Raw genomic sequence first — 21,973 nt, 5'->3', positions numbered from 1 at the left:
TTTTCACCACATCCATGCCAACATCTATTATGTTTTGATTGTTTTATTATAGCCATTCTTGCAAGATTAAGGTGGTATCACATTGTGGTTTTTTGTATTTCCCTGATCATTAGTGATGTTGAGCATTTTTTTCATATGTTTGTTGGTCATTTGTATATCTTCTTCTGAGAATTGTCTATTCATGTCCTTAGCCCACTTTTTGAGTTTATTGTAGATTCCGGATATTAGTCTTTTGTAGGATGTGTAGATTGTGAAGATTTTCTCCCATCCTGTGGGTTGTCTGTTTACTCGCTGACTGTTCCTTATGCTGTGAAAAAGCTCTTTAGTTTAATTAAGTCTCACCTATTTATCTTTGTTTTTATTGCATTAGCTTTTGGGTTCTTGGTCATGAAATCTTTGCCTAAGCCAAAGTCTAGAAGGGCTTTTCCAACGTTACCTTCTAGAAATTTTATAGAGAAACAAGTAATACTTATACATTTTATAGTAAAGAGATGCTAAACATTTGAATCGTTGAGACCAGCAATTTAATAATTTCAAATTAACTGAAGACTTTATAGCTATGAAATGATGATTTTCTGACGAGTCCAAAAGAAAATATGCCATGAAAATGTAAAGTCAGTGGTCTCTCAGCTAAAAATTAACAGCTCATATAACTGAGCTTTATGACAGTCCAAGATACATACTAATAAATGTATTTGTGAAACATAATGAGTTACTAAAATGCCAGGTCAATAACATCCTTAACAGAACAGGTACTACAAATGTACTTTACTGCTCACTTGTGCTAAAGTAGCTAATGCCTTTAATTTTCATTGTCTTTCCAGTTATTCATTCAATAAGTAATTATTCAGCATCTACTATGTGCCAGACACTTAGAAAATGCAGGGGATTCAACAATGAGCAAAGGAAATATGGTTTTTTGTTTTTGTTTTTGTTTTTGTTTTTGCCTCAATGGGATTTACAGTTTAATGGAGAAGACAAGCAATAAATCAGTAACTATGTAAATGAACACAGACAAATAGAGATGTGCTATAGAGGACAGAGAACCTTGACAGTGAATAGCAGGATAACCAGGTGTGGCTGGGGTCCAGGAAGGCTTCTTATCCTGCTCCCTCTCCCAAGGCCTTTCCTCCTTAGCTTATGGCTCTCTCTTGTTGCAATTGGACTCTGATTATTGTTTGAATTCTCAGCTAAATGCTACTTTACCAGTCAGGCCTTTTACGCTCACCCATTTTTTATTCTCTTTTGTGATCTGCTGTACTTTTTTTCAAAGCACTTGTGTGACATTGGATATTTGCATTTATTGACACTTGTGCCCACCCCTTCCCACCCTCAGACAGTAAGATCTATGAGGCCAGGGAAACAAAAAATGAAATATTTGTTTCATTTGGCCTGCAAGTAGATGGGGAGTAGTTTTATATCAAATTCTTAAGTAAAATTTTTTAGCTCCAGATTCTGGGTAGAGCAAACAATGAAAAATATCAAAACCTTGTACACCAGAAATTTGCTAGCTGAAAGCTTAAAATTCAAAACCTACTGCTTTAAGATAAATACATTACCAGGGAAAATTGAGTAGGATTTTGATTTGCAAATGGAAGTGATTATCAGAGGTCAAACCATAATCATTCCAAGCCATGGACTTTATTTCATTAAGAATATGATAATACACAAAGAACAACTTTTTCAATTCAGTTTATCTTTGCAACATGAACAGCTGACATTTTTTGAATTTGTTAAAGAAAATAAATATGATAATACAGATTAGTGTGTTTTGTAAACTTTAAAGAGATAGTATGGATGGGAAGTGTTACCAATTTTATAATTTAACCACTTCTTAACAACTTAGATACAGTTTTTGCAGATTGGAAAAGCCACTGAAGTATTGCAGGTCCAGATTTTAACCATAGTCCCTTGTCTTTATTGATCCAATTCCTCCTAAGAACTTTGACATTTACCAAAATAGGGATATCAGTAGTTGGCTTTAGTCCCAGCTGCTTATACATACTTTCTATGCAAGAAGGCAAGCATTGAGAAAACTTATTTTTCCTTTTGTTCCATGCCTACAAGGAGAGGATAGAGGTATACAATAATAATGGTTCAGAGGGAAAAGTGAATTGGTAAATTGAAAATCAAATAATACACAATTCCAACTGGAAGCACTTGAATAAAAATCCCTTTGGTAACTCTCTATAGTAGGAATCCAATTTTATGTCCCTCATCTTTAAATTTCCTGCCCATTGTACAGTGAGCTACTCTATCTTTTGTAAATAATTTATTCTTTCAACTGATATTTCTTGAGTCCTTGCTATGTGCAGACATGGCATACTATGGGTCTCTAACATTTTAATCAACTAATTATTAACCTGTTACTCCCAACGTCTTTCTGTAAGCCTCTGCTTATATCTCAAGAGAAAATTTCCTTTGGGAAGATGAAATGCATCCTTTAACACTATATTCCTTGCTCTCTCTCTCTTCTCTCTCTCTCTCGCTCGCTCTCTCTCTCAGGTCTTGGCCAAACTTCTGAGCAGCAAACTATGAAGGCTGAGTGTGCGTGGGCTGAGTTGAGTGTTTTAATCCACAAAACTAATTAACGGTTTGGTTAATCCAGTACATTTTGTGATACACAAAATCGTTACTGGCTGCATGGTAATTGGGCATAAATGGTAAGTAGTTCACATAAGTGACTATAATTAGTATCACTTGTGCACAGAGAAAAAATGCACTCTGTGGTCTGGTAGGAAAAGATGAAGGGGACCTGAATGGTGCAGAAGGTTGTTCTTTCATGACCCTCTTGAGTTTCAGAATTCATTAATAAAAATAATCACATAATGGAGAGTGACATTCATTCAGTATATACAAAGTGTCAAGCACTGAGTGATGTATTATGTAATAAAATTACTGCATGTAATGCTCTCAATCTCATTCTGTAATTGGTGTCATTATACTACCACTTAAAAATGAAATTGAAGCCATGAGGTCAAGAAATATTGAGAGGGATTTGAACTCAGGTCTCCCTGACTTTGGGGCCTACCTATTAACCACTGTTTTCCTGCCTCTGACTTTGTCTTCCCAGGGGCCACAGACCCCTTTTTCTCCAGCACACCCATAGCTTAATTATTCCACAGCAGTCTCCCTTCCCATCTCTCTGTCTACCCTACTTCTGCTGTTCACAGGGCTAAAGAATATGATGTTGAGTGACAAGTGATGGCTTATTGGGATGTTGCTAGCTACTGTGATGATTTGGGAATGTGCTTTTGTCCTGTCTCACTCACTCCTCCCCATCTAGAGAGCCGTTCAAAGAGTTGGACCCCAAACTTCAATTTAGGCCTCCATTCAGCCAGAAGTCAGCAAACTATGGTCGACAGGCCAAATCCAGCTCACTGCCTGTTTTTATAAATAACATTTTACTGGGACAGAGCCACAGTCACTTATTTACATATGCTGTGGTTGCTTTTATACTACATAGCAGAGTTGAGTAATTACTTCAGAGCCCATATGGCCTGAAAAGCCTTAAATATTTATTTGGCCCTTTTGCAGAAAATGTTTGCTGGCCCTGGATCTAGGGCAAATGGAAGGTTCCTTTGCTGAGGTAGGAAGACCTCTGATGCGTGTGGTCTTAAACTAAATTGGACCATAAGAAGTGTTCTATCTGCTTCCTTTACCATCTCCTAAGTGTGGGACCTCAATACTTTCTTCACTGTCAGCAGCATCATCACCACCATTGAAGTGACTAGCACTGGATTAATCATCTTTACACACATTATCTCATTTGATCCTGTAATAATCCTATGAAATATATGCTATCATTATCCCTGTGTTGTAGATGAAGAAATGGGGGCTTGAAAGATTACATAATCTGCCTATGGGAGGAACCACCTGCCATAATTGAGGAAAAGGAGATGAAGAGATAATTTTTGTCCCTATGCATAGGCTGGGACTCTAGGGATAAAGCGTGAGTGGGCTAACCCACAACCCATGTAGGGCAGCCCCGGCCCTGTTAATCATCCTAATGTGTGGAATGAAGAGGTTACTGAAGAGGGAGAGACAGGGCTGAGAGGCTCTGAGACTTTCCACGGTTCAGACCCTCCAGGCACAAGGAAAAAAGAGAAGCAGGAGAGACTCGGGCAATTTGCCCCAATGTGATACAACAAATGGGAAGGGTCTGGCCTATAAAAACCATCACAGACCAGGATCTTCGATTACCTGAAAAAGACTACATTCATGCAGGGCCATTCTTTGACTTGGCAGTAGACTGTGGCCAATGAAACATCCTCTATGCAAGTCACAAGAGTAGGACCATTCTTTGGTTGACAGGATAGAGAGGAGGAGACTGGTATTCCTTCTGGAGGCCAACTTGAGGATTTGCCTCATTGTCTCTTCCTCACCTTTATAAACAGTGCTGATATTAATAAAAACAGAGTGCTATTTGGTAGGAACATCTGGACATGATCAGGTAGCCTTCCCCTAAGGTAATGAGATGACTGCATTGGTGAGTCAAAGAACAGCTGCCCCAAGTCTGCACAGGAACCTGACCACTCCACCTGCATGTAGCCAGCAACAGGTGAGTCTGGGAGCTAGGTAGAATGGCACTCAAAAGCCTGGATTCAAATTCTGCTCTACTACTTATGACATGTTGTAACCTAGTGAAAATTAGGAGCCTCCATACCTGTCTGTTCACTCTTCTGTTGTAAGGATGAAATGAAATAATACAGATAAAACACTTAGAAACATAACTGTTATTATTGTTATTATTACTGTTATTCATAGTAGTTGCAGTAGTTATCCCAGTGACTACTATAATAGTAGCATTAGCATAGCGGTAACAACAGTAGCAGGTTGGTTTTGCATGTACCAGCCTCTGGAATAGTCAGGCTGATCTTAGTGTCTGTACTGTTTTTGGCAACCCTTTAACCAGAAAATCACTATAAGGCTGATTACATAATGAATTCAATTATCAAATCACTATTAAAGTCCACTTTGGGTCTACATGCTACCTTGCTTAGACTTCTTACTCATTTCAAAACAGTTCTACTTTGTAGAAGAGTAATATTCAGTAAAAAATAAAGTGGTCTTTTAAATCATAACAGTGGAAAAATTGGAGATGCTTTACAGAACAAAAACTATTTTGGGTATTTCCAAACAGTCAAAGAGCTAGCTTTTGAACCCACAGAAGAGAATTTCTGATAACTCTCTGAGTTAACATGGATGACCCAAATGATAGTAATTAGTATTTACACATTAACAAAAACACATGAAAAATCTCTCTCTCTTTTCATTTCAGATTTTCCTCAGTGTCATAGTAGGAGCTTTAAATCTTGGCAATGCCTCTCCTTGTTTGGAAGCCTTTGCAACTGGACGTGCAGCAGCCACCAGCATTTTTGAGACAATAGACAGGGTATGTAAAAGCCAAAAGTAAAGGCGATTAACAGGCGGCGGATGGGGCTGGGGCACAGAATGAACTCCTGAAGAATTTACCTTAATGTTAAAAATATAAGAAGCTATCACAAGGCCCTTAATTCAGCAACACTTATTAAATGCTATCATGTGCTGGTGCCAATTCTTTTTTTTTTTTTTTTTTTTTTGAGATGGAGTTTCGCTCTTGTTGCCCAGGCTGGAGTGCAGTGGCACAATCTCGGCTCACTGCAACCCCCCGCCTCCCGGGTTCAAGCGATTCTCCTGCCTCAAGGGAGTGAATGCAACAGGGAACTAGAACAAGTAAGACCCCTGTTCTTTACTCATGCTGGGAGAGGACAGGCAGTAAAGAAGTATGCACATTCAAAGATAAGACAATAGCAGAGTGGTAAGTAAATAAAGGAAATAAAACAGGGCAATGTGACAGCGACTGGAGTGGGAGAAGGAGTCTTTAAGTTGGGTGGTGGTGACAGCATCTATGAGGAGGTAGCATTTGAGCGGAGAACTGAAGGAGAGTCAGCCATGCAAAGGGGGATTGGAGGGGGTGGGGCATGGGAAGTAAGAGCAGAGATGGCATTCATGGAAGAGAGGCCCCCAGGTTGGAAAAGGCTGCTGATTTAAAGAAACTGAAACAAGCCCAGTGCAACTGAATAGAGTGAACAGGGGGCAGAGGCTGGAGGCATGGGAAGGGCCATACCATGCAGGACTTCAAGGCCATGTCCATAAAATTCGCTTGTCTTCTAAATATGGCAAAAAGGGATTTTACTGGTTAGTCTGTGGAAGCACACTGGAGGCCAAGCTAGGGAGCCAAAATCCAAGAACAGGCCAGGCATGGTGGCTCTTGTCTGTAATCCCAATACTTTGGGAGGCCAAGGTGGGTGGGTTGCCTGAGCCCAGGAGTTCAAGACCAGCCTGGGAAACGTGGTGAAAACCTGTCTCTACTAAGAACACAAAAATTAGCCCGCCAAGATGGCATGTGCCTGTAGTCCCAGCTATTCAAGAGGCTGAGGTGGGAGGATCACCTGAGCCCAGGGTGGCCGAGGCTGCAGTGAGCCATGATTGCGCCACTGCACTCCAGCCTGGGCAACAGACTGAGAACCTGTCTCAAAAAACAAACAAACAGAAAACCAAGAACAGAAGGGGAAGTTGGCAATCTTTTGTTGTTTCTCTTTGAAAAAAAAAAAAAAAATGCCCTGAGCTGAGTCCAAAGCAAGCCCTGGAGATCCAGAGGTGATTTGTGGGTTCCCTGAACCTGTTTGGTTCACTGTCCCCTGTTTGATACTCTTTCGCCAAACAGTGAAGTTGTAACCTACTAAGGAAGTGACTCATTGCTTTATCTGTTTTATAATTTGGGGTTTCATATATTGGAGTACAGAGAGATTGTTGAAAACCACATAAAAATGTTCATTGATGGCCAGGCATGGTGGCTCACACCTGTAATCCCAGCACTTTGGGAGGCCAAGTCAGGAGGATAGCTTGAGCCCAGGAGTTTGAGACAAGCCTGGGCAACCCTGTCTCTACAAAAAATTTAAAAAGTAGCCGGGTGTGGTGGCACATGCCTATAGTCCCAACTAGTCAGGAAGCTGACACAGGAGGATGGCCTACGCCCAGGAGTTTGAAGATGCAGTGAGCTATGATCACACCACTGCACTCTGGCCTGGGTGACAGAGTGAAACCGTGTCTCTGAAAAAAAAAAAAAAAAAAAAAAGTTGATTTATTCAAATTCTACCTTTTTCTTAAGGTTGTTATATGCTCAAATAAGATGATGACTCTAAAAGTGCCCTGAAACTAAAAAATTAAGGCATTTAAAAATTATTTATTATCTTTATTAGCAACCCAATAAGGAGGTAGATTACATTATACTTCTCAACAGAGCTAACATGATTGATATGGTTTGGCTTTATGTCCCCATCCAAATCTTATCTTGAACTGTAATCCTTATGTGTCGAGGGACAGACCTGGTGGGAAGTCATTGGATCATAGGAGCATTTTCTCCCATGCTGTTCTTGTGATAGTGAGGGAGTTCTCATGAGATCTGACGGTTTAAAAGTGGCAGTTTCCCCTACGTGCTCTCTCTCCTGCCACCATGTAAGACATGCTTTGTTTCCCCTTTGCCTTCAACCATGGTTGTACGTTTCCTGAGGCCTCCCCAGCCATTTGGAACTGTGAATCAATTAAAACTCTTTTCTTTCTAAATTACCCAGTCTCAGGTATTCTTTATAGTGGTGTGAAAATGGACTAATACAGTGATGAATTTCCATCACTAGTTATGGACAAGGGAAGAAGATGATGCTGGAGTGTTCTGGTAGAAGGAAGAGGCCCTCACTTTTCTCTGATTAACCAGAGTGGTTAAATTCTAGATTGGGCTTGTTGCTAGCAGAAGAGGTGAAATTCAGGACAACAATTGAAAGTTGGTAGCATTTGAACACATCATTTAGGAACACTCAGTTTTAATCATCATCTACCATGGATACTCAAAAGAATACCCCTGGACCCCAGATTGGTTGACTAGTTGCATGGTCTTAGAAACTTAATCTCTCTGCAATTCCTCCGCTTCTTCAACTGAAAAATGGGCATATCACCAGTCTAGTTTGGTGATGGTGACAATTATGTAAATAAAAGTATAAAAACACCTAGTACATTGTCTCCTATATTATCTTAGTAATATAGTAATATATAATATATAATAATATTGTTAACATATTATACATTTATAATAATACAACATATTATGTATTATATATGTATTATTATATAATAGCACATATTATATAATATCTCAGTAATAACACGATAAATAATAGCAATTAAATAAATTAATTAAATATGTATTATGTTAATATATAATATCTCAGTAATATCTCAGTAAGTAGTGATTATTCTCACTATTATTAATAAACATTTAATGTGTAAACATCTTTGGCATATCTCTGCAATGTTTTATCTGGTTGTTGTTCTAAGTAAATTCAAATTAAGATACATGCAAACTAAGAGGCACAATAAATGTATACATCTTCATTTGAATTTACCCATAAAACAGCAACAACCAGATAAAACATTGCAGAGATACGCCAAAGATGTTTCTTATTTGAATTTACAATTTGAATTGAGTTGTGCATCTTAGTTCGAGTTTACACTGTGTCCCTTTTGTATTTCACTCCAGAAACCCATCATTGACTGCATGTCAGAAGATGGTTACAAGTTGGATCGAATCAAGGGTGAAATTGAATTCCATAATGTGACCTTCCACTATCCTTCCAGACCAGAGGTGAAGGTGAGTGCTGGTCTTTTCCCCAGAACAATAGATGTTTTCTTCTTCGATGATTTATTTGCATAACCACAAATTGCTCATTTTCTGAAGCTTGACTCAGTTCCCAGGAATAGGGAATGGAGGTGTCTTTCTCTGAAATTATCCTCGGGTGTTGGCTTATCTCAGGCAACAGACCGCATTCCTTTGTGATAACCATAATGTGCAAATCCCCTGGTTGGGACACAGTCTGGCAGTACATTCAGGCTAAATGAACTCTATGACGCTCTGTTGAAATGAGTGGCAGGTCCTGTCTTTCTATGCAAGTGCTAGATAAATGACAAGGCAATTAGAACAATCAAGAAGCACAGGTTCTTCCCAACCTTCGTAGAGACTGCAGAAAGTGGAAGACAGTGAGTATAGGGTATGAAGTGGCAAAGGAAAGCTGCCATTATGTAGGTTTTTACTTCCCATCTGTAAATTCACTAGGTCACTGCATCAGCCCTTATAGGAAGGTATCCTTGTGATATTATGCTCATGTGTCTTGTTCAGGGCACATGGTGAAAAAAATTATTTCCTGCCTTTAAATTATCTTTACAGGCAATTTACTCTACAAGAAAATTAGGATCTACTACCCCTGAATAAATTGGCTTTGAAATTAGACTAATTCCTCATTTTCAACAGAGTATCTCTAGCCACTCTCTCTTAATAATATTTCTGTTATCTGCACAGAACTAAATCCCATTTTGTTAGCCTAACTTAATTCTGACACCACATACCTATCATATATATATGTGATATATATGATATATATATCATTCTCTCTTTGAATATATGAATATATACAGAGAGAAGGTAAACATATATATATATAATGCAGGTAAATATTTATATAATATTTGTAATACATAATACATAAATATATGATATGTAAATATTTATATATTTATCTATAAATATTTTAAATATAAAAATATTTAAATATTTATATATTTATCTATATTTTATATCTATATATACATACCTACATTATCGGTATGTAGATAAATATAAATATATCTATAAATATATATAACAAATGTACAAATATAGGTGTATATCTCTATTTACCTTCATTATATACATAAATATATAAAACATAAGTAAATATATATTCTGATTACATACTTAAAGTATATTTTTATTATCTATTACATATGTACCTAAACATCAAATGTTATAACATATGTAAAGGTGCTTTGTAAGCTATGAATTACAAAGTAATACATACTCAGTAAATATTTTTGAATGGATAGCTAAAACTTATATTAAGTTGGTGGAAAGTAATTGCGGCTTTTGCCATTACTTTTAATAGTGAAATAAAATCTTCTTACTTAAACCTATATGTATTTATTCATAGTAGGAGTATGTTTTTAACCCTCTGTGTGCCACATTGTACTGGTGCTATAATGATAAAAAAGCACATTTGATTCCTGCTTGCTCTGGGAGCTTACAGTCCAATACAGGCCAGTAAGTGAAAATGTATTTGCAAGTTTGACTCCTAGTATGAAATGAAAGGCATGAGGTTTTGTGACACAGAGGACCCCAAACCACATTTTCCATAATCAGTACAAAAATCACCTCTTAACTGGTGAAAATATTTGACAAATAGTTATGAATTAGATTCTCATTCTTTCCTCACAAGACCTACTAGCCAGCATTCAGCCTCTACCTAGCAAACACACCGTGTGTATTTATTAAGTAAGTTTATTCAAATGGTATGTTCATACACCATACACATGAAGGACGGCTTAAAATCTGCAAATTTCCTTACTGTTAATCCATGATCAGTAAATTAGTACTATATTTCTAACTTAATGTTTTTTTTTCTTTAACTAATTGGCATAGTCTCCTTATCCTAGTATGTCAGGAGTATTTTAAATTAGATTTTGGAACACAATTTTAAAAGTTAACATGTCTTATTTACTTCACCTGTGTTAATGTGCATCATTTCATTTCTTGGTCATGGCTCTCAGTTAAATAATTAAGTAATGTGCTAAATGCCAAAACCTCATCCTTGCCAATGTTTTCTTTTGCTGGTTGTTGATGGATTTCAGTGGACGTTGCTTTAGGGGCATACATAAACGCACACACAGACACCGAGTATCAACACAAAGTATCTGCACCTGTAGCCTAATTGTTTGATTTGGTAAACAGTGACAATCTGAACTTTGCTGTTTTCTTTCTTCTCCAGATTCTAAATGACCTCAACATGGTCATTAAACCAGGGGAAATGACAGCTCTGGTAGGACCCAGTGGAGCTGGAAAAAGTACAGCACTGCAACTCATCCAGCGATTCTATGACCCCTGTGAAGGAATGGTGGGTGTCTTCCAGAAACTCCTCAATACATGGGGACAGTAAAGTGCAAATGGCAGTATATTGATCAAACAGAAAGGTGTAGCATACATTGAGACTGTCCTGGCATGCAGAGTTAACTTAATGATTTGTTACTGAATTGATGGGACACCCTCCCTACATGGTAACAGTGTTCAATGAATAACCAGTCAATTCCATTCACTGTATAATGTAACTGAATGTGCAGATACAGTCAGATGTGGCATAGCAACATTTCAGTCAGTGATTGATTTCATATATGATAGTGGTTCCATAAGATTATAATGGAACATATATAGAAATCAGATATATGTTACTTGATGTTGGCATTGCAGCTCAAGTTAAGAGAAATGATTGATATTTAGTAATGGTGCTAGGACATTTGGAAATATATATATATATATATATATACCATCTAAATTTGTGTAACTACGCTGTGATGTTTGCCAGTGATGAAACCGCCTAAGGACACATTTCTCAGAACGTATCCCCATCGCTTAGCTATGCATAACTGTACATTTAAAATGTTATTGCTGCCTCTTCAGTGAACTATCTATTCCACTTTTTTCTTTGTATTATAACGAAAATATTATTGTGTCCTTAAGTTCTCCAAACACTAAATATAGGAATAATAACAGAGCTTGAAATTAAGAGAGAGCAGTCCTAAGAAACTAAGAAAAATGAGTATTAGTAATTGCCATTTATTTATCACATATTATGTGTTAGATACTTTATTAAAATGATTACTTATTGTCACAATGACCCCCAAAGGTATATAGGCCCATTTGACAAACAAGGAAGCAGAGAGTCAGAGAGATGGAAACTTGTCTAGGGTCATTCATCAGGTAAATGACCAAGTCAGGATTGAATCCAGGTGTGTTGGGTTCCAAAGTCCATGCTCTTTTCACTCTGTCTCAAAATTATTCTTGTCAGAGTCTCCTTGATGCCTTGAGACAGAATCATTTAACTATTTAATGGCTTCAACAAAATGAGTTCTCTATCATGCAATAATATTACACAGGCATGGCAAACATAACAGAGTTTTCCTTTTTCACAGACATCTCATCTCTGATTGGGTATTCTTTACTACCTACCACCATAACTGCACTCTGAATATATAGAAATCATAGTTTCTTGATGTAAGATTTTTACATTTTTACTAATAGTGATTTTTATTTGCTCCCACTGATAGTTTCACTTGCTTTTTAACAGCAAAGTGTTATTTGATGAATCTGGCCAGAAAGTAAGACTTGACTATAAATCATATATACAAGATAGGGATCATTGTTTATTTTTATTGTATCTTTTGGGTCCATTTTTGTCAAAAGTCAAAAGATATAAAAATATTTAAAATATAGTGAATAACTGACTCTTTACTGGAATCAAAAATTTGTCCATTCCTGGGCCAATGGTGTTAAATTCAGTGAACTTTATTTACATCATTTATGTTTCTACAATGAATTGTTCTGCAACTATACTTGATTTCAATTACATGTTATCATCCTTATATAAAGAACCACATTTCAAGAGGAATTGTCTCCATTAGAATCTTATTGGCCTCTATTTTTTCTGCCCATTGGTCAAGTATGACATAATATTACGATTCAGAATCCTGAAAGATTCCAAAAGTTGTGATGTTGTTCCCATGCTCTCTAGGTGACCGTGGATGGCCATGACATTCGCTCTCTTAACATTCAGTGGCTTAGAGATCAGATTGGGATAGTGGAGCAAGAGCCAGTTCTGTTCTCTACCACCATTGCAGAAAATATTCGCTATGGCAGAGAAGATGCAACAATGGAAGACATAGTCCAAGCTGCCAAGGAGGCCAATGCCTACAACTTCATCATGGACCTGCCACAGGTACCCATAGCCATACATTCCTGGGAGAAACCAAGAGGTCATAGAAGGAAAAAAAGTTGCACAATTATACACATTTCTTTTCGTATGATTCCCGAGTCATTAAATTCTTAAGCCGTGTTTTAGTTTCATGCCTGAAAAAGTACCATGAGTGTTTCCTTTCATTTGAAAATGCATTGTTTTTATGTTCAAATCTATCGAAAAAGGAGGTTTTCTTTTGAAAAGCTCCCTTTGTTGGTAATATATTAAACATCTACCAAACTGGGGAACTATCTTTTTTAAAATTCCTTTGACATAGATCCAATGTCCTTATTCCTTTTATTAAGCATTTGTCTAAGTAGATGCTAAATGTCATGTGGCAATAACTTGCACAATAATCTCATGACAGCTACTCTTATAATTTTCTTATGCTTAGGCAGCTAATATTGTGTCAAAAACAATTCTTTATATATCTCCATTCTAAGCAACAACTGCAAAAACCAACTCCTCAGCATTATACTCAAATGGATTTTGCCACCGATGGCCTGCTAAGTCAAAGAAGAGTTATTATAAAGAGTTAACACGTATATGGTTCTTACTACATACCAGGCACTGTTCTAAGCACTTCACATCTATTAACTTATTAAACCCTCACAACAACGCTGTTAAGCAGCTAATATCATTATCTCCACCTACAGATGGAAAACTGAGGTTCTAAGAGGTCAAATAGCTTGCTCAAGATTATACAGCAAGTAAGTGGGAAAGACAAAGTTCGTACTGAGGTGGTCTGCCTTCAGAGTCAGTGATCTTGAACACTTCCCCTTCAGCCTTCTAAATTCTCTTTATGAACAGGATTGCAGCTGTGGCTATGATATAGCCTAGTAGTTAAAGAGTATAAAGCTTTAGAATCAGACTACCTTGATACAAATCCCAGCTTCTCTATTTACAAGCTTTATGAACTTTCTCAAGTTACTTTAATTCTTTGGGCCCAGTGTTTCCTTATTCATCAGTTGCAAATAGCAGCACCTGCCTCATAAGGTATCTATCAGAACTAAAAGAAATGTTATGTGTAAAAAGCTCAGTACCGTGCTTTATTCGTGGTAGAGGCTCAATTCGTGTTGGTTAGTAATAAGCAAGATAAGTGTCTGACCGCTAACACCTAATTATTAGATTCCAGTGTTGTGCTAGGCCTGTGAGATAATCAGTAACCATCTTCTGTCAATGATAATCCTTATAAAGCTAGTTTGACCTTTTATTCATAACATAGAAACAGCCTTTGCATTGTGTTTTGCTGTGTTGTCTAACAAGAGAAAAGAGACAAAGATTTGCTCTGTGCTTTAATCCTCTAAGATAGATATTTAGGACCGTGACCAATTTTTATTTTGGTTGAAAAATCTTATTTGAAGTTGAGCTAAAGAGGAACACTTACATAGCCTAGTAAACCCTGGAATAAAAGCATAAAATTTCTTTATTTCACACATAAATATTGATTAGACAATAACCCGTCTGGGAAAGGGATATTTCTTTCAGTGGAATTTGGAGCAGTGAAAATTCGTGCTTGAGAAGAAAGCTATAATAGAAAGGACATTGTAGTGGATCACTGTCAGAAGCCATCAAATTCTTTTCCCTTCATGACTTGGTGTCACCTTCCATCTAGCAATTTGACACCCTTGTTGGAGAAGGAGGAGGCCAGATGAGTGGCGGCCAGAAACAAAGGGTAGCCATCGCCAGAGCCCTCATCCGAAATCCCAAGATTCTGCTTTTGGACATGGCCACCTCAGCTCTGGACAATGAGAGTGAAGCCATGGTGCAAGAAGCACTGAGTAAGGTTTGTGGAAGTCTTAGTCCATTTTACAGGTCCATGTGGAAATGCTTGTGCTGCTGCAGGAAAGGCAGATCCTTGTGGGGTGGGAGGGATGGGAGTAGTTGACACTACATGGGTTCATGCATCTAGTCTGATTGTTTAGAAAATATTAGCTGACTACAATCTTCCTCACAGTTGAACAGAAGAAAGTTATAATTGGTTTCCAAAAGCTACACATGTAAAAGTTTAAATCTTGTTAAGACTAGCTTATGATATTTTTTAAGTTACCTAAAAAAATTTTTTTAGCTGTTGATTAATGGCAGCAACAGGGCCAGTGTGTGTTGGGGTTTATGGCTGCAAGAAAATGTGCTGGCCTTTTCTAATGTCTGCACAGCCTATTTAAGAATATTCCCAGGGACCAAGGATCTAACTTTCCTATGGATTCTGAAATGATCCAAAGGTCAGTGTCAGCTCTGTCTCACAGTTTTGTTTAATGGTGCACTGTACATTCTTACAGATTCAGCATGGGCACACAATCATTTCAGTTGCTCATCGCTTGTCTACGGTCAGAGCTGCAGATACCATCATTGGTTTTGAACATGGTGCTGCAGTGGAAAGAGGCACCCATGAAGAATTATTGGAAAGGAAAGGTGTCTACTTCACTCTAGTGACTTTGCAAAGCCAGGGAAATCAAGCCCTTAATGAAGAGGACATAAAGGGCAAGTGCTTTTTCCCTATACTTGTACGTTATATTAAATAGTTAATGTCTATAGTGCTTTATGGTTTTCCATGTATTTTAATACTCACTGTTCTCCCAACAACCCTGGCAGGCATTATATAGACGGTAAAGGAAACAACTGAAGCTCAGGAAGCTAAGCTATCTGATCAAGTTATAGCACTAAAACCAAGGCTTCTAACTTTCAATTCCATCCCCTCTTTTTTTTTTTTTTACCCTGTGCAAATAGAAGAGGCTTCCTAGAGTGTGTTCCGCACACAATAGAAGCTTCATGCTTATCGGCTGAGTGAATTAATCAATGACAAGAAAGTATAATACTTATTTTCAAACGTAGATAGATACTTCAGGTTCTAGTGCACCTTCTTTTTTATCAGTCTGAATTTTCAGACTTGGTGGTTACCCCAGTCTAAATTAACCAACCACTCTAAACTTTCTCCACCATTTCACTCCATTAGGTGTAACTACTATATACATTTAACGTATGAGGGTTATTCTGAATAGACTTTTGAAAAGTTTAGTGCTTCTATCATTTTTTTTTTTTGCTACTTCTGATGGACTTCTCTTAAACTTTTTATAATTTATGCTAAAAAAAAATACCTGTTTCTGTGGAGGTAACAAGCTATTGTATGGTTTAAATGACTCAGTCTTGTTGAGTATTTTGAAATTTTTTATTAGAATCTGCAGGACAAGCCCCGAGTTTTATTTATTGCAATAAAGTTAACAGAATGTTTTGGCATTAGACATAGTAATTATATTCTAAGCAAACATAGTAAAGAATTCTACTTAGATATGGTTCTGTTTATTGTATATACTAAAAAATTGCTCATGGTGTGTTGTGTAGATGCAACTGAAGATGACATGCTTGCGAGGACCTTTAGCAGAGGGAGCTACCAGGATAGTTTAAGGTAAGCTCAAGCCATAGGGCAGATTTCAAGGTTTCCAAATATTCTGAGGAGTCCTCTGTCGTCATAATCCTCAGAGAATATCTCAGGTACAACAAGGAAACTCTGAGTAGACTGCCAGGTCTTGTCAAATATGAACATGCAAATGATCCTTGGTTGCTATATTGACATTTCTCTCCCCAATTCATGGTTTTTTTATTTAGCTTCTCATCTTATTGGGGATAAGGGTTGCAATGGAGATGGTTTATGGTTAAAATATTGCGTATTGAGCTTAGAAAGGGGACTTCTTTTAAAAAAAAAAAAAAAAATCTGTGTTTAGTGTTCCTCTGCTCCAAGCTAACTGTGGTATGAAACACTGTCTTATATGGAGGTCAAGTTCATGCCTTTAGCTCCACTCTTTAATCTACTGAGCTGCAATTGAATTACAAACACTTCTGCTCCGAGAGTAACCCATCTGAAGTCAAATCATTCCTTAACTAGATGAAATAAGAAATGGAATATTTTAGCACTTAAAAATAATTTTCCTAAATAAGAGCTATTTATTTTTCCCTGGATCAATATAAAGCTGTTTACTTTCAAAATATATTTTTGGAGTATGCTATTAGTGAGGCTATACACTTTAGTCTTTCATCCTGGTTTAAGAGTTTCAATAAAACTGTTCCTCTAATGTTAAAAGTCTGTATTAAGAAGAATTCTGCCCAGGAGTGTTTGTCTATATTTATAACAGTTATTCAAGATTTTTTTTTCTTAAGTCAGGAGATTTGAAATAGGCAGTGAGATGGTAGCAATCTCTCTACAATTGCCCTTTCCATTTCTAGGACATTTAATGCAAGGCTGTGCAAAGTCTCAGAGATAAGGCTTGCTCATTCAAGATGGATAATTATTTATTGAAAAGTCATTAAAGAGCCTTAAAACATTCAGCTAACAATTCCAAGTAGTTCAAACACAGATATATTCATTTAAATATTCAAAGAATAGCTCACAAAAAGTAGTGTATTTATTTTCCGATGTAGATAAATACTTCAGGCCCTAGTTTCTTTTCCTTATCAATTTGAATTTTCAGACTTGGGTTTTCCTATCTTTCTTCTTGAGAACAAGTTTATTCAAACACATTTTAAGAAATGCTAGTTTGATTGAATTTATCGAATTTGGCAAATAACAAAGCAATAGCTTCACATTACTCTGTCATGTAAAAGGTATAAAACAATGTTATGGGCACCTGGTAGTAAGTTTAGTCATGCTTTTCTGATTTGATACTAAATTTAAATCATTCAAGTCATTAGAATCACAACCTGAAAATATCAACTAACTTCTTAAACCCAGAGAATGACTAGGCATCTCTTTTGGTCACTAGGTTAAAGGTTGCAAAGTGGACGTGTTTCTTATGATCAGGCCAACAAGAAAATAATTATTTTCTTAACTCTTCAGACAAACAAAATTCTCCCCATGCTAAGTAGTTTATTTGTAGTTTATTATTAGGACTAGGTAACCATTTTAATGTGAACATTAATTTGGCTATTATTTCTCACAAATGTTACATTTTGGTGATTAGGATGAGAAATCCAGAAATACGATCTACACACAGAAAGTAGCTATTAAACTCCTGCAGAGAAAGATTTGTACATTTGAGTATGAAAGTCTGTTAAAATATCTCATTGTAAATGCTGACAGATTTTTCTTGTTGTCGTTAAAAGATGACTAAAATGAAGTGTTAATATGTATCTTGTTTCTTTGGTTTCAGTTTTTCTGATGGCTAAGTCCCTTTTCAGCAATATATTTTAGATTCAAGAACAATTTAATAGATAACAGCCACAAATTTCCTAAATAATAATGTTGAGAAAGAGAGTATTTATTCTCCCAAGTTGTTTTTATTTGCAGTGAGAAGTGGTACACAGCTTCAGAGAAGGGGAGGGACAGATGTTGTCAGTTTCTGAAAAGGGATGGTGTTTCTGGTGGATGAGAGAGGTAAACCTGCCTCGCACATGCACTGCCCATGGGCTTCATGACAGCCTAGGCTAGACAGCTCGAATGATCTGGAGAATGGTGAAAGAGAGAGACTTAAAAAATAAAAAGTAGATATCCAAGGGGCCAAGGACATAGGTCTTCCCATACTCAGAACTGGAAGGTAGTCAGTCATATGTTGATGGCCTCTCCTCCTCCACAAGCTCCTACCTTGGCATTCATTGCTCTGCATTTGCTTTTTAGGTCCTTGACCTTAAGTCTCCTCCTATCATGCACCTTGTTCTCACCAGCTGACACAAGCCTATTCTGCACACCTTCTGGAGAAGACATCCTGACCTCTGTTACCTAACTGGGAGAAATGACTTCATTGCTGTGTAGTTTCAGGCTAGGTGGGAGGGAGTCTCTGGAGGTGTCCCAGAAGTTTGGTGGCAGGAAATAGTGTTGAGGAGTGGTTTAATGCCTGGTCATAATGAGACTTGGCAAGAGTCTGAATGTGCAAGAGCAAGAAAGAGGGAGGGCTTGAGGTAATTGCATGGTGTTGAACCTGGGTGACTAAGAGGATGGCAGTGCCATTAACAGAAAATGGGAACAAATTGGAGCAACTCAGTTGATACGTTACTGCCTTCTCTGGAAGGCTAGATGAGCATGTAGTAGGCAGGCACCACCTTGATATTTGTTTTGGTGTAATTTCACTTGTATGCAAAATGGTAGAGGAAGATATGTGAATGGATTCATCTAGATGACACTAAAACAGTTGATGCAGGTCTCCTCATCACTCACATCTCTCTCTTTACACCATTTACTTCAGGTGATTCTTTCTAAAACACAGTCTTCAGCATTGCCTCTTAAACATTGAGACTGTTTACAAATGACTGAAAACCTAACCCAACTTGGATTTACCTTTAGAGAGACAGAATCAGCTCATATAACTAAATATTCCAAAGATGCTTTGGCTTCAGGCAAGGCTAGAGCTTCGGTGATATGTCCAAGCTAGATAATAGTTTCTCTCTCTTCCTTTCTCAGCTCTACTATTTCACCATTGGCTTCATTTTTCAGAAAGCTTCTTTTTTGGAAGGTCTCAACATAATTGTCAACAGCTCCCAGCACTAAATACTTTAAGGTTAACCTAGAGGAGAATGGGGGCCTCCTTCCCAGGAGTCTGGGGGAGGGAAGAGGAGGGTGGAGTCTGAACCAATCACTTCCCATGCTTGTCATGTACTCAGTATATTCAGCAAGCAACCCTGTCCTCCCCTGTCTCCATGCTTATGTTTATACGTTCTCTCAGTCAGAAATGTTCTTTTCTATAGTCTACAAATCCCCAAATCCTACCTTAGCCATCTCATCCATGAATCTTACCTTGGTAACACCTGCCATACATTTCTTTTACCTTTGACTTTCCGTACTCTTTATTCAAACCTGCCTAATAGCACTTACCACATTCTTCTTTACATTAGGGTGTGGTACAGGCCTCTTCTATAAGGTTTAAATTTTTTGAAGGAGAAATCTGTCATTGGCTAGTCTTTGTGTCCCCAACATCACCTGGCATTGGTTTGTATGTTGTAGATGCCCAATAAACTTCTGTTGAATTAATGAATAAATGAATGAACACATTGAGCTAAATTATATTTCAACAAGGTACTCATTCATGCGTGTCTAGGGGTAGTATATAGCCTGGAGAAAATCTCATCAGAGGCCCTATTTCCTCATATCATTTGTAACCATGCTAAAGTGAACACGTCGGGTATGAGAGAGAGAGATCAAGACCACAATCTAAGCCAGAAAGAAGGTAAAGGAAATAGACTGTTGCCAAGGCAGCAATTAGCAGAACCATGTGGGTTTGGAAAGTATTTGAGCCTTAGGTGGTTTTTTGATGAACTGGTAGGACAGCTTTGCTCCCTTTCTCTTTCTCCCTCCCTGACTGCACTCTGAATCTGGGTCCAACGCTTGCAAGAGTTTAGGGCCCAGAGCAATCAACCTGATTATCTCTGCCCCAAGATTAGCTCTGTCAAACCTAAACTGCAAGCTCCCTTTCCTGGTTACCATGTGACCTACCAAACATTTCTATTTATTTGACATCTGAAATGTAAACTTGGACACCAGTTGATCCTGCTCCAATCTGGCCACAGTCTACACTGTTTCATCTTTCTGTTTATTTACAGGGCTTCCATCCGGCAACGCTCCAAGTCTCAGCTTTCTTACCTGGTGCACGAACCTCCATTAGCTGTTGTAGATCATAAGTCTACTTATGAAGAAGATAGAAAGGTCAGGCACCAACTGCTTATCGGGGGGAATGGAAGAAGTCTCTCCTGGGGACTGTTGGGTACCCTTTAAGCCTGAGAATATGAGTTTTCTAGGTATATATATCTAGCAGTGTTTCAAGTCAGACTAAAAGACAGAATATTAAGACCTAATGAAAACTCTAAATTTTACACAATATTTTTAACGCAGATTAGTTAATTGATTACTTTTAAGAATACAAGGTAATGAAAACTGGACTTCTAAGGGTTAATTGTCTTAGACAAAATACTCTGACAAACACAGAATGTGTGAATTATAGATATTTAGCAGATTATTTGCTCATATGTAGAAATCCTTCTATAAAAGTTGTTAAGAATACCTGAAAACTTTTTTTCTCAAATTTTAAAATTTCTTTCTTAAATTACAATAATTTTGGCAAAAATACCCTGATCAATAAAAGTGTTTGAATAGGCTAGCCCTTATCACAAGTTATCAAAATATTTGAATTAATGGAGGCCAATTAGGTTTCACAGACATTTGTTGATTTCATATAATTTTATAATGGTTTTAAGATACATTTAAAATAATACTATCAATTTTAACATAATTCAAGGTAGCATAAAATTAAAGAGCTAAGAAAGCAAACAACATGTATAGCAATATACAATTTCTTCCTAAGGATGCAGGTGTCCTGCTGTTGTAGACATTGTCTAATTTTCACATAAACAGACCACCCATTCTCCTCCAAGCCTTTCCTCATTACTGCATGTTACGTGTCAGCCCTGATACTCTTAACATTCATTCCCCTACCACCCTTCATTAGAAAATTTTCATGGCAATTTTCTTATTGAGCCTTAATCGAAGTCATGTTGACTTATCCCCTTTCTAAATTATAAGCCTCTTAAAGTTAGTGATACATCTTATTTGTGTTTGAATCAACTTGGTTACCTAACCCAGTGCCTTGCACTTAGTAAGGCATCAGGAGATTTTAAAAATTAGAATGACAACATGAATTTCTACAATAAAATAAAACCCCAACTGCAAGATTTATCAAAGCAAATAAGTCAGAGAATTTTTAAATTACAAGCACATCCATTATGCATGATATAATTTCAAATTGTCTTAAGTAAAATTCCGACACGTGAATCCACTAGGCAGTAATTACAAACATTGGTTCATAATGGACAAATTTGGAATAAAGTAGAGTACTCTTTATGGCCTTATGAAAATGACAAGGGAGTGATTGGGTTCTCTTTTGTTTTTAGTGTATTAATACTGAATAAACAGAGGTCTCAATTTCTAACAGAGGCTTTAAATAAATTCCATAGAAGACTTTTTCTCAGGAGCAGCAGGATGAATCACAGTGAGAGAAAACACATTTAGCAAGCATAGTTTCTTACTGCATCCTGCCACTAAAGACTCAACCTCTCTTCTAGTTCTAGAAATAGCTATTTCATTGAGT

General features: G+C 37.2%; 1 protein-coding gene across 4 annotated transcripts in view; it reads left to right on the top strand.

The window, feature by feature from the left end:
* ABCB11 (ATP binding cassette subfamily B member 11) overlaps positions 1 to 21,973 on the top strand; it is a 110,172-nt gene that overhangs the window by 45,413 nt on the left and 42,786 nt on the right. For all 4 annotated transcript variants that reach the window (XM_054476926.2, XM_063647616.1, XM_054476927.2 and 1 more), the window contains 8 exons: positions 5,282 to 5,395; positions 8,576 to 8,686; positions 10,893 to 11,018; positions 12,690 to 12,893; positions 14,527 to 14,697; positions 15,191 to 15,392; positions 16,251 to 16,314; positions 20,433 to 20,535. In XM_054476926.2, the coding sequence (XP_054332901.1) occupies positions 5,282 to 5,395; positions 8,576 to 8,686; positions 10,893 to 11,018; positions 12,690 to 12,893; positions 14,527 to 14,697; positions 15,191 to 15,392; positions 16,251 to 16,314; positions 20,433 to 20,535 (1,095 nt within the window). The remainder of the gene's footprint in view (positions 1 to 5,281; positions 5,396 to 8,575; positions 8,687 to 10,892; positions 11,019 to 12,689; positions 12,894 to 14,526; positions 14,698 to 15,190; positions 15,393 to 16,250; positions 16,315 to 20,432; positions 20,536 to 21,973) is intronic.

This window comes from Pongo pygmaeus, chromosome 11, assembly GCF_028885625.2.
Source record: "Pongo pygmaeus isolate AG05252 chromosome 11, NHGRI_mPonPyg2-v2.0_pri, whole genome shotgun sequence".
Taxonomy (NCBI): Eukaryota; Metazoa; Chordata; class Mammalia; order Primates; family Hominidae; genus Pongo; species Pongo pygmaeus.
Note: the sequence above shows the minus strand (reverse complement) of the source record. Positions and strands in the feature narration are given on the sequence as shown.